General features: G+C 38.0%; 1 protein-coding gene and 1 non-coding gene across 3 annotated transcripts in view; both read right to left on the reverse strand.

Moving 5' to 3' along the window:
• The window catches only part of CCDC50 (coiled-coil domain containing 50), an 85,394-nt gene that overhangs the window by 26,758 nt on the left and 44,416 nt on the right, over positions 1-14,220 (reverse strand). Inside the window, exons 5-6 of one of the 2 annotated variants that reach the window (XM_069557685.1) lie at positions 7,681-7,798; positions 2,231-2,755 (exon numbers count right to left, since the gene is read on the reverse strand). In XM_069557685.1, coding sequence (XP_069413786.1) covers positions 2,231-2,755; positions 7,681-7,798 — 643 coding nt within the window. The remainder of the gene's footprint in view (positions 1-2,230; positions 2,756-7,680; positions 7,799-14,220) is intronic. The other variant, XM_069557692.1, reaches the window with a different exon arrangement.
• Positions 5,081-5,152, reverse strand: TRNAY-GUA (transfer RNA tyrosine (anticodon GUA)). Its single transcript has one exon. It is a non-coding gene; the product is annotated as a tRNA-Tyr (tRNA).

A 14,220-nucleotide genomic window follows, 5' to 3' on the forward strand; every position in this document is an offset into this window, starting at 1 on the left:
CATTCACGTATATTTTGTAAGAAGCCAGTCTTGGGAAATATCATAGAATGGTGTTTAATGGCTCTGAGAGGCTGGAAGTTAAACTGCAGAAAATTAATAAGCTGTTTCAATCTAATAGCCCAATAGCAATGTTACCCTCAAAGGTAGTATGGATTTACTGCTCTTTAGAAAATTAGCCAATCATATATTTAATTTAGCAATTTTATTCTGTGTTCCTTTTTCAACGGATCGTCCCACAAACCAGCGCTCTTAGAACTAGCTCTCTGTTGTCCTGCTGCTTTCTTCATTATTAGGTTAAACAAAACTTTGGCCTATGCTAACAACTTTAAGAACTTTTACAACAGCAAGAACAGACACCAGTACATGATTATATTTTAATGTAATCTTCTGACCTATTCTAGGGTGGTGGGTGGCTCACAAAATCAAATGCCAACAAAGTCTTTGTAGGTGAAATCTGCAAAGTAAGCTGAAAATAAGATGACAGATGCTAGCAGCTATGATGCTGCCATTTTAGTAACTGCCTAGTCACACTGTTTTTAAAACTCTTATGCTATTAAATTAAAAGGAACAAAACATTTGCCTACAACTCCAGTAGTAGGGTTTGTGAGTCACTGAGTTTCTTTCATATTATTTCCACCCTTTCTGAGTCTGTTTAAAATACCCTTGAGCATACTAAAAAAGCCATAGAGGTTAACCAGCCCTCAGAGCACACTTAGCGGGTAGCAGTCACAAAATCAGAAACACAGAGGTCGGTGAAATCACCCTTCCTCCCTGATACTTTTTGGACTCCAATGTCTTTCTAAATCTGATATAAAGTAACTTTAAAAACATACTCCAGGTAGATTTTATCACTTTCTCCTCTATTGCCCCAGAGCTCTTTGTTCAAAGTGTATCAAATTTGCAATTGCTTATTTACATATCCACCTTTGTGGCTTGACTCATGAACTGTTTGAGGCTCAGATCCAAGCATCTATCCCTGAACATAAAGCCTGAGGCAAGAAGATTTGCGGCATACAGATACTTGCTGACCTGGATTTTCATTTTCTTTATCACCAAGCCCTTTAGAAACTTAAAGGAGTAACATGACACGAAGAGATAAAATGATAGGGGGAACCAAAAGAATCAACATGAACCTGCAACCTAGAAACCACTCTCCAAACCAGAAGCAGAGGTTGGCTGGGCAACAGTAAATGGAAGGAAGTAAGAAGAGTCGCCTCCTTGGTACTTTCCCCTCAATAACCCCTGAGTCTCTGTAAACATTCCATAAGAGCAAAACAAAACTAGGGAGATGAGTATGGTCTAATTGAAACACCAGACAGCCAGTGCTACGACTTGTAGTGGTACAGCCATATGGAAAAACATCACAGCAGCAGTTTCCAGAAAGGCATGGAGAGAACCATTATTATGTCAGTGACGGGCTTCAGAGTAGGGCCTCAGGGATGCCAGAAACTGGAGGCTCATTCACCTCATTCCTAAGTAAGTACCAAGAACTTAGCTGACACTGGTGCTTCAGAGCACCAGCTGTAGAGCTGAAGCTGGTTAAAGCACAGGAAGGAACTCAAAACAACTGTTTTCAAACTCTAAGTACACAAGAATCACCCCCTGGTAAAACAAGCCCGAGCTGCCAGGCTGCACTCAAGGGATTGATAACACATGTCCAGAAATCTGCATTTTTAGGAGATAGCCCAGCTGATTCTGACGAAAACACACTACAGGCTCACTATTTGAAAAACACTATCTTAAAAGACCGTCTGTCTCATCTCTCACTTCACAACTGAGAAAGATGAGGTGAAGAAAATCCAGTACTTCCAGCCCTGTAAGTCTTCTTTGGAGGCAAATATTATGAAGGTGGTGTCATTAGACCTTCTGGGTTCATGGAATCAAAATCAGAAACTCAATAGCACTGCTTTAGTATCAGAATCTCTGATGTAAGGTCTTGGCAGTTTAAAAATTGTACCTGGGACGAGTACCTCCACTGCAATTGTGGGGCTGGAAGAACCCTGCAAGGAGTGTGTATTCTCTTAGAAAGAAGGGAAAAGGTACAGATATCCTCCTTCTTGAGATTTGAGATTAAGTAAATACCTTTTATAATATCTGGTCCAGGATTTATTTCAAAGCCATAAGCATAAACCAGAGAGAAGGGCCATGTTGTCTACGGTGCTTAACAGATACATTTGTTTGCATGTATATACAAGGTAGCAGCACTTCCGACCAGGCTGGCCTTCATTACCTGTGTCTCGGAGCGGGAGCTGCTCCTCACTCTCTGAGAAGGGAGGGGTCCGGGGCCTGCGTTTCCTCTCTCTGTGCTCACCTTGCCCATGGTCCCTCCTATAAACGGCTTCCTTGCAGGGAAGCCCCGCTTTCCGTGAGGTTTTGGGAGAGAGCTGGTCTTGCTGTTTGAACTGTTTTTCCCAGTTCCGAGTTCGATGGCTAGAGTGAGCCTCCCAGTCATCCGATTCGGTGCTCAGAAACACCTCACCGCTGATCTTGGGGAGGGGAGGTCTCCGGAGCCTCTCGTGGCCACAGCGTTTTCTTTCGGGCTCAGTGTTAACTTGGGGATCATCCCTCACTTGACCCGAGCTAGAAGATGATGGAGGTTTCTCTGACGAACAGTGCTCTTCCGGTCCTCCCAAGTTCTCCTGTGGATGTCTAGGTCTCTCCCTCCTGTGCTTCACAGTCTTTTCCTCATGTTGGAGTCTACAAGGCCTTGAGCTTCCTGAACCCAACTCCCTTGCCCTCCTTGACCGTGGCTGGTCTGAGCGGAGGTGGAGGAACGTGAAAAACAAATGCAGGTTAGCTTAATGATTGAGTATGAACTCACTACAGGATGGAGACAGGCCTCAAGCTTAATGTATTTTAAAATGAAGAGGACCATTTTTTCAGTTTAACAAACTGAAATGAATGGATGAGTATTTGCCAGAATGGTCCGTGCATACATGAAGGATTCTAGGTACATAGCCAAAAAGGTAATAAAACTAAAATGAAATTAAATGAAATAAATCTGAAAGAAGAGCTTGATCATGATTAGGGAAGGATTAACACAGTGCTTTAATATTTGCCAATAACAAAAATTCCAGTCATTAAGTGTTCTATTCTATTTATAAAATCAATTTGGAACTAGTATATGGTGGGGGAGGACAGTAATAGAAAAAGAACTATACTTTGTGATTCCAGTCAGAGACTTTCAAATATTCTTATTGGAAATAACAATAAATTTAGATCAGAATATTGCTAGTTTCTACTTGGTTCAGACAGATGATCCACAGATTTTGTATTCCTCCATCCTCTCCCCTTAGGTGGCCAAAGCAAACATCCCCAGAAAAATTACAGTTCAGTGTGGAAGAAGAGGGAGCAAAGGAGAATTTTACGTGAGTAAATGACCCTGTTATCTTTGGATGACTCTGTTTCAAATCTTACTTGAAGCTGTGCAGAGGAAAATAATTAAAAATAGATGCCATAACGGAATACATAAAAAGAAGCCAATTCCCAAACCCATTTCAAAAAACTTTATGATACTGTATTCTGTATATAGAAATACAACAAGTTCTAAATATACAAGTTCCTAAGTTTAACACAAACTAGAGAAACAGCACATACACGGTGCTTTGTTGTCAGGGCTTTTTTAGGAACAGGCAAACTATGAAAACAAAGGAAATGAATTAACAACGCATATTCCAAGAGCATATTTAACATTTCCAAAGATTTTTACTATAATGGGGAAATAACAAAAAGAAATCCTAATTCCATAGAAAATTGCTAAAACAGCCAAGATTCCCCATTGGAATTAGTCATTTGCTGAACTGCATTTGAAGCAGCTCTTGCAACTGGATGGAATGTCGAAAAAATAAATAACCATACCTTTCCTTATTTATCAGGGTTTCCTTGTTTGTTTGGTTTGGTTTTGGGCTCTTTGCTTTTGTTAATGTTTGTTATTGTTAATCTAGTGAGGGAATTCAGGAAGGGGAGATATGGATATGTGTTAAATGCATCAATGATGCCAAAAAAGCTTGCACTCAAAACTCTAAATGGTTTCTTTCTGAGCTTTCCAGAAGAAAAGAACATTTGCTTCAAAGACGATGTCTAAATTAAAACTTGTCTTCTAAAAAGTCTGTAGAGGTATTTATCTTCATAATTTATGACAGAATTTATTTTTTACATAAAGCAAAAGTGAAACAGAACAATTCCTCTCTGTAATAAAAAAGTATGCTTTACGCAAACTATTATTTTAAGTGTATCTTGACAACTGAGAAAGAATCTATTTACTACTTCTATGAATTAACATAATACTGACCAGCTACTTAAACGATGATCACAAGGAGGAAACAATGGTTTAGTGTTAATACCAACGTTCCCACAGAAAACTGCAGGAGTGAAGCCTGCCTATAAAACCCAAACAGAGAAAAGAAAGGTTTTGTTTTTCACATGGACTTGCGAAGTCATGATTGTTTTATTTTTACTTCTTTTAATATGTTAACAGATATTAACAGTTGTACTTTAGGGAAGCGTGTTGCAAGAATTAGAACTGGGCTATTACTACATTTTCATAGAGTTGATAGGGAAAAATATTTATTGTGATCACTTGTGATATCTTTAAACCTGGGGCAAAAAAGAAGACACGGATGGAGGAATGTTTGAATCCTTTAAACCCCTGTCCATTTAAGGATTGAGACTTCTATATTTCTTGAGACCAAGTTATTTGGCAAATATAATTAACTTCCTTACAGGCAATACATACATATGTATATACGTATATATATATATATATATATATATATATATATATATATATGTATGCATGTGTATATATATATATATACATATATATATATACACACACATACACATATATTTGCAAACATTTTGTATTCTTCCATGTTTGTCTTTCAAAATAAAATGATTTTTGTTTAAACAGACCAAATGTTATTTAATACACATATTACATTAAAGTGAAATGTGAAGTCATTCAGTCGTGTCCGACTCTTTGTGACCCCATGGACTGTAGCCTACCATGCTCCTCCATCCATGGGATTTTCCAGGCAAGAGTAGTGCAATGGGTTGCCATTTCCTTCTCCAGAGAATATTCCCAACCCAGGGATCGAACCTGGGTCTCCTGCATTACAGGCAGACACTTTACCAGCTGAGCCACCAGGGAAGTCCACTTTACATTAATATATGTACAAATAATAGTACTTTAATAAGTCTTCACAAAAATTCTATTGTTTAATCAACATCCATGTGAAGGATATATTTTTAGAATCTCCATTTTACAAATGAGAAAAAGGCTTACAGTGATTATAGTGGATAACTTCCTTAATATTACAATTTTTCTAAGGAAGGGATGTAACTTGAATTAAGGTCTAATGACTCCAAAGACAATGACTTAAAAAAAAAATCTCTAATATGCCAGCCATACAACTGAGTGGCTTTGAAAGAGAAACATGGATTCATAGATAAGATATACAATTTCAGTTAATATAAATCTGACAGGGGTTTTGGATAATTCCAAATTTGTAGAAAATCTATAAATGATTACTTTTTAAAGATTAATTTATTAAAGTTTAAGTAAAATTAAAGCTAAAGCGACCACTTCCATATGATTCGCTGTGATTATTATGTAAGACAGACAAAAATTATATTGCACGCAAAGGCAGAGAAGTACAATTCAAGAATATCCCTTATGTGTTGGGAAAGGACCACTGCAAAGAACATACAGCTGCTTTGTAAATGTCAGCTGGACTACAATGTGGTTTCTGTGGAATTCACCTTGGTCTAACTCAAGGGCATAGAAACGAAGATCACATGTTCAGCAACGTATCATCTCCCAGCAACAACACAACCGAGGAGAAATTCCAACAGTACTTTACAAGTATACACTCAGGAGACCCCTAGATCCTATTCCCAATCCCCCGCCCCAACTCCAAGAAAAGCACATACAGCATTCTCTGTAACTTTACAAAAGCACTAAATACAAATTTTTTTAAAATTTAGGTGTCCCTGAAAATCTACTGAATTGTTAACACAGTCTACAGAGATAAATCACAATGACAATACTCTGGTCAAAACCACCAGGTTTGACTCCCAATTCAAGTAACTGTAAGGTTTTAAAAGAGGATTGCTAAAATCAGTACTTTTGTGTACTTATTTACCAACCTAATGTTTTTAGATTCAAGTTTAGAATGGTTATATTTTTATCTGCAATGAACGTGCCTTCTGGCAAAAAAAAAAACAAAAACAAAAAAAACACCAGATCATATCTCTTAAGATTTTAAAGCTGATGAGTAACTCTTTACCTTTTGATCTCTAGTAGAGAAAAATACTGGCAGTTTTTCTTCTTGAATGATATATCACATGATTTTATTAGAAAAACCCAGATAAGGAAAATGGCTATCAAAAAGAGTTGAGCATTTCACATGTGGAAGAACACACCGAGCCACAAGCAGAGAATCAGTCTGCTTACTAAGTGTTGAGCTCAGTCTGCTTACTAAGAGTTGAGCTCTACTCATTTTGAAAGATTTGGAACAATGTGACTGGAAGACTCAACTATAATAGTTCTATTATCTACATACACATACTTTCCATTCTACTCACCAAAGAAAAATACCTACTTACATTTTATGATACTATAGAAAAGCAACAGACAATTAAGTTTCAGTGGCCTTGGGGATTACTCATCTTAAAATCTTTACTCTCTAGAAGCTGCCTTTAGATGTTATTTGGTTGGTATTTGGTATCCTAAGTATGGTCTCCAACTGAGCTACCACAGAAGCCAAGTTGGTTCAGAGCGTAAAAATCCACTTGCAATGCAGGAGACCTGGGTTTGATCCCTGGATTGGGAAGATCCCCTGGAGAAGGGCACGGTGACCCACTATAGTATTCTTGCCTGGAGAATCCCCAGGTGCCTGGCAGGCTACAGTTCATGGGGTCACAGAGATGCGACTGAGAGACTAGGTACAGCACAGCACATGGTCTCCAAGCTGAACTACAGTTAAACGCTGACACTAAAACTATACGAGATATCCTTCCTTTGACATGTCTTTAAAAAGAAGTAAATAATACTTGCAAATACTCATTTCCCAACACACTTTTAAGATAAAGAATCACCATTACCACAAGCGCTACTACCAGCACATCACCACCACACTGCAGAAGCAAGCACTAGAGAAGGGGTCTCTAGAGAACTTTCTATATGGTAGAAATAGCAAAGAAGCATCAAAAGCAAACACTCAACAGAAAATCATAGTATTCAATTTTGTCTCCAGCAGGATGATCCACCGGCCTAGGTTTAAAAGATAAAAGGCATGGGAAAAAAGCTCTGGTATCCAGTAATCTATAAATGCTGCACCTCCTTTATCATTTATGCCACTTTGAGGCTTCAAACAGTACTGCCCGGACTTCCTTGAGGCAGAGACTCCTCTGCCATTTTTCCGTACCCTAGTTTATGTGCTTAGAATGTAATGTAACATTCTAAGTAGCAACAGTGCAAAAGAACACATGTCAGATTTTGCTAAACTATATTCACATTTTACAGCCATAAAAATGACTCTAGCCATCCATCTAAAGAACAGATGGATTCATTAGATAAGATAAAATTTCACCACAAATCCAAATGGGCCCTAGAGTCACTTTACAGACAAATTTAAAGGGTGTCTTGCAACTGAGTCTAAAGACAGGAACTGTTACCTCCATCTTCGTAACAGTAACTATCACCATGAGCACTGACTCCAGAAGACTCTGGAAAGTGCTTCTTTCGCTTTTTCTCTTCCTGTAACTCCTTTTCTTGCAAGAGTCGAGCAATGTCCTGCAAATACAGAGAGAAGAAAAGTAAATACTTCAGAGAAAGAAGAGATGCCACACAGCAACCCTACTGGTCAGCGGTTTGACATTCCACTCCCAGGCTTTCGCGGCTCTGCCTATGGTTTTCCAGACCTTCCGGTATTATGCTCACCCTGTCCAAATGTCAAAGACGACTGCTCAACAGGAAGCGCATCAGATACAGATGAGGGAGAAAGGTTTTTTAACTAAATTTAAATCTAACTCAACCTGAAGATATTCAAATATAATATTCCTAAAACTGGTTATGGAACAGAATTTTTAAAACACATATTTATGGGCCCTTTTTCCAAGATGATGATTCACTAAGTCTGAATGAGGAAGACTGTCATAATCTATAACCTTTTTTAAAATTTATTTTAAATTGGAGGATAATTGCTTTACAATATTGTGTTGGTTTTTGCCATAAAATAACATGAATCAGCCACAAGCATATCTATGTCCCCTCACTCTTGAATCTCCTCCCCACCCCTCTAGCTTGTCACAGAGCACTAGACTGAGCTCCCTGTTTTATACAGCAACTTCCCATTAGCTGTTTATTTTATATATAGTAATGTATATATACAGTGATTTCATTTCATTAAAAAAAAGTTTTTTAAAGAATCTTTCAGCTGATTGTGATTTAGCTTTGCGATAGAGGATGGCTGTGTTAACTAAAAAATAAACAGAAAACAGTCCTCCTCCTGTCTCCCCTATGTTCCATCTCCAGGCAAGTTTTTAGTAGCTGCTGAGTGGCAAATAACATTCTGATTTCATCCCCTAAAAAATCACCACCCCACTTTGAAAATAAGCAATACAATAAAATTGACAAACCATTAGCCAGACTCATCAAGAAGCAAAGAGAGAAAAATCAAATCAATAAAATTAGAAATGAAAATGGAGAGATCACAACAGACAACACAGAAATACAAAGGATTATAAGAGACTACTATGAGCAGTTGTATGCCAATAAAATGGACAACGTAGAAGAAATGGACAAATTCTTAGAAAAGTACAATTTTCCAAAACTGAACCAGGAAGAAATCGAAAATCTTAACAGACCCATCACAAGCACGGAAATTGATACTGTAATCAGAAATCTTCCAGCAAACAAAAGCCCAGGTCCAGATGGCTTCACAGCTGAATTCTACCAAAAATTTCGAGAAGAGCTAACACCTATCCTCCTCAAACTCTTCCAGAAAATTGCAGAGGAAGGTAAACTTCCAAACTCATTCTATGAGGCCACCATCACCCTAATACCAAAACCTGACAAAGATGTCACAAAAAAAGAAAACTACAGGCAAATATCTCTGATGAACATAGATGCAAAAATCCTCAACAAAATTCTAGCAATCAGAATCCAACAACACATTAAAAAGATCATACACCATGACCAAGTGGGCTTTATCCCAGGGATGCAAGGATTCTTCAATATCCGCAAATCAATCAATGTAATTCACCACATTAACAAATTGAAAAATAAAAACCATATGATTATCTCAATAGATGCAGAGAAGGCCTTTGACAAAATTCAACATCCATTTATGATAAAAACTCTCCAGAAAGCAGGAATAGAAGGAACATACCTCAACATCATAAAAGCTATCTATGACAAACCCACAGCAAACATTATCCTCAATGGTGAAAAATTGAAAGCATTTCCCCTAAAGTCAGGAACAAGACAAGGGTGTCCACTTTCACCGCTACTATTCAACATAGTTCTGGAAGTTTTGGCCACAGCAATCAGAGCAGAAAAAGAAATAAAAGGAATCCAAATTGGAAAAGAAGAAGTAAAACTCTCACTGTTTGCAGATGACATGATCCTCTACATGGAAAACCCTAAAGACTCCACCAGAAAATTACTAGAGCTCATCAATGAATATAGTAAAGTTGCAGGATATAAAATCAACACACAGAAATCCCTTGCATTCCTATACACGAATAATGAGAAAGTAGAAAAAGAAATTAAGGAAACAATTCCATTCACCATTGCAACGAAAAGAATAAAATACTTAGGAATATATCTACCTAAAGAAACTAAAGACCTATATATAGAAAACTATAAAACACTGATGAAAGAAATCAAAGAGGACACTAATAGATGGAGAAATATACCATGTTCATGGATTGGAAGAATCAATATAGTGAAAATGAGTATACTACCCAAAGCAATTTACAAATTCAATGCAATCCCTATCAAGCTACCAGGCACATTTTTCACAGAACTAGAACAAATAATTTCAAGATTTGTATGGAAATACAAAAAACCTCGAATAGCCAAAGCAATCTTGAGAAAGAAGAATGGAACTGGAGGAATCAACTTGCCTGACTTCAGGCTCTACTACAAAGCCACAGTCATCAAGACAGTATGGTACTGGCACAAAGACAGACATATAGATCAATGGAACAAAATAGAAAGCCCAGAGATAAATCCACACACATATGGACACCTTATCTTTGACAAAGGAGGCAAGAATATACAATGGAGTAAAGACAATCTCTTTAACAAGTGGTGCTGGGAAAACTGGTCAACCACTTGTAAAAGAATGAAACTAGATCACTTTCTAACACCGCACACAAAAATAAACTCAAAATGGATTAAAGATCTAAATGTAAGATCAGAAACTATAAAACTCCTAGAGGAGAACATAGGCAAAACACTCTCAGACATAAATCAAAGCAGGATCCTCTATGATCCACCTCCCAGAATGCTGGAAATAAAAGCAAAAATAAACAAATGGGATCTAATTAAAATTAAAAGCTTCTGCACAACAAAGGAAAATATAAGCAAGGTGAAAAGACAGCCTTCAGAATGGGAGAAAATAATAGCAAATGAAGCAACTGACAAACAACTAATCTCAAAAATATACAAGCAACTTCTGCAGCTCAACTCCAGAAAAATAAACGACCCAATCAAAAAATGGGCCAAAGAACTAAATAGACATTTCTCCAAAGAAGACATACGGATGGCTAACAAACACATGAAAAGATGCTCAACATCACTCATTATTAGAGAAATGCAAATCAAAACCACAATGAGGTACCACTTCACACCAGTCAGAATGGCTGCGATCCAAAAATCTGCAAGCAATAAATGCTGGAGAGGGTGTGGAGAAAAGGGAACCCTCCTACACTGTTGGTGGGAATGCAAACTAGTACAGCCACTATGGAGAACAGTGTGGAGATTCCTTAAAAAATTGCAAATAGAACTACCTTATGACCCAGCAATCCCACTTCTGGGCATACACACCGAGGAAACCAGAATTGAAAGAGACACATGTACCCCAATGTTCATTGCAGCACTGTTTATAATAGCCAGGACATGGAAACAACCTAGATGTCCATCAGCAGATGAATGGATAAGCAAGCTGTGGTACATATACACAATGGAGTATTACTCAGCCGTTAAAAAGAATTCATTTGAATCAGTTCTGATGAGATGGATGAAACTGGAGCCGATTATACAGAGTGAAGTAAGCCAGAAAGAAAAACACCAATACAGTATACTAACACATATATATGGAATTTAGGAAGATGGCAATGACGACCCTGTATGCAAGACAGGGAAAGAGACACAGATGTGTATAACGGACTTTTGGACTCAGAGGGAGAGGGAGAGGGTGGGATGATTTGGGAGAATGCCATTCTAACATGTATACTATCATGTGAATTGAATCGCCAGTCTATGTCTGACGCAGGATGCAGCATGCTTGGGGCTGGTGCATGGGGATGACCCAGAAAGATGTTCTGGGGAGGGAGGTGGGAGGGGGGTTCATGTTTGGGAATGCATGTAAGAATTAAAGATTTTAAAATTTAAAAAATAAAAAACTAAAAATACAAAAAAAAAAAAAAGAAAATAAGCAATACACAAATAACTATAACACAATCAAATTGTAAATGTCTCAAAAAAAAGGGGGGGGAAATGCCTATGAGTGCACAAAAAAGGGAATACTACTTCTGCTTATATGAATTGGTTCAAGGCTCTACATTAATGTTAGGTTTTAAACAAAGAACTGGATTCCAACAGGCAATGGAAGATATTCTTTGCTGAGAACACCACCAGCAAAGTGATAAATATTTTAATGGACATCACTCTAGAAAACAACCAATAGTACGTGGGGTGTTAGAGAAAGATGAGGTTTAACAGACAGAGGCTGGATGCTAGGCACTCTTTATAGTCAATTTTTTAAAATATAAATTTATTTAATTGGAGGTTAATTACTTTACAATGTTGTATTGGTTTTGCCATACATCGACATGAATCCGCCACAGGTATACACATGTTCCCCATCCTGAACCCCCTCCCTCCTCCCTGTCTGGAGTCTATAATGTAAGGGATGAAAAGTTCCTAAAGATTTTGAGCTGGAGATAGAGTTCGGAACTTGAAGATTATTTCTATAAAAGGCCCAATAAAATAGCACATAAACTTTGTTTACGTACACTTTAAAAAAAAAGAAGATCCCTAGATGTTACTAGATTCTTAAAGATCTTACAAATATAGCAACCATACTCACTGATACAAATGGTAATAAAAATCCCAGGCAGTTCTGAGGGGCTTACTTCTGAGGTAAGAATTAATCACCATTCTTTCTGCATTTTTCTGAATAAGTCAAATGAAGAATATACAAAGACTTCAAGGCAAATAAAATTCATCTGAATGACTTAATTTCTCTTATATCAGTGTAGAAATAAGTTGGATGCTGAGGCTAGATGAATTAGCAGAGGTTATCAGTATACTTGGAGGGCTTCCCAGGTGGCTCAGCAGTAAAAAATCCACCCGCCAATGCAAGAGATGCAGGATACTTGGCTTCCATCCCCGGGTCAGGAAGATCCCTTAGAGGAAGAAATGGCAACCCACTCAAGTACTCTTGCCTGGAAAATGCCATGGAGAGAGGAGCCTGGTGGGCTACAAACTATGGGATTGTAAAGAGTCGGACACAAGTCGGCTGAGTGACTGAGCACGCGTGTAAGGACACACACATCCATGTACGTGGCTTCTAATGTTCACGAAATAGGCCTAAATTCAAATTTTTGTTATTAACATATATTCTGTAACTGACTTCGATGCTGGAAATTTCTCATGAAACTGTGTAAATACATACATATATTTGATAAGTTCCAGGAGAAGGCAATGGCACCCCACTCCAGTACTCTTGCCTGGAAAATCCCATGGACGGAGGAGCCTGATAGGCTGCAGTCCATGGGGTTGTGAAGAGTCAGACATGACTGAGCAACTTCACTTTTACTTTTCACTTTCATGCATTGGAGAAGGAAATGGCAACCCACTCCAGTGTTCTTGCCTGGAGAATCCCAGGGAAGGGGGAGGCTGGTGGGCTGCCATCTATGGGGTCACACAGAGTCGGACATGACTGAAGCGACTTAGCAGCAGCAGCAGTTCAAGTCAGAGATGCTTCAGAGACATTGGAAGAAAAACATTAACTATTAAAATGAATCTCTTTGGGCCTGAATTCTTTATTTATAAAATGAAGAGTCTGAACTAGTGAACCTTAAAAGACAAATGTCTTAACATCCCAGTACACACTGTAATAATTCTGGAAATGTTACTGGGTGCCCTCCTCTGTGCCAGGTTCATTACATTGATGGGTTACAAAGCAATACAGTAATCAGTTAGGGAGGGGTGTGACAAGATAATTTATTCTCCTTATACTAATATCTACTTCAGAATTTCCTAAATCCATATACATCTTACTAGGAAAGCAGGAAGAAAATGTAAACACTTCCCTCAACTGTCATGCTGACTGAACACCCAACACTACATTTTCTTAAGGGGTTTGTTTTACTGAAAACAAAAAGACCCCCTTTATGTAACTGAATAAAAATATAAAGGAAAATCACCAGGTCCAACTGCCAGCCAAAATTATTAAACTGCCCTCCAGGGACTTTATAATTGCTTTCCTACTATCAAATTTATTCCTAATACATACCTAGTAATAGGGCACTTTCTCAATGTGAAGAGCCAAAAATGAACCAAAGAGAAGCAAAGTGATACCCGTTTTGTACAATGTATTAGCTGGTCAAAAAGAGTGCTTTTAACCAAGCAGAAAAATAATAATCACAATGTGTCATGCATCTCAGCACCCAAACCTTTGTTCTTTTAACATCTCAACTCCTTTTTTTTGAGTAAGCTTCTTCTGGCTGAGAAGAGTAAGAACAGCTAGCTGTACTTGAGGTGGGAAAGGAAAAAGGATTTCAACGGAAATCTGCTGCTATACTATAAACCACGGCTCAGCCAAGTCAGCTCTCTTCCCTGCTCTCCAACATTACTGCACAGTAGGTTTAGTTAGGTGATTTCAAAGAAAAAAAAAACAACTCCCCTGAAACAAGCTAAAGACAGCAATTATTAGTCACCATGCTTGGATGCAGCTTAGTCACCCCTGACATAAACAACCT

This window comes from Ovis canadensis, chromosome 1 (assembly GCF_042477335.2).
Source record: "Ovis canadensis isolate MfBH-ARS-UI-01 breed Bighorn chromosome 1, ARS-UI_OviCan_v2, whole genome shotgun sequence".
NCBI lineage: Eukaryota > Metazoa > Chordata > Mammalia > Artiodactyla > Bovidae > Ovis > Ovis canadensis.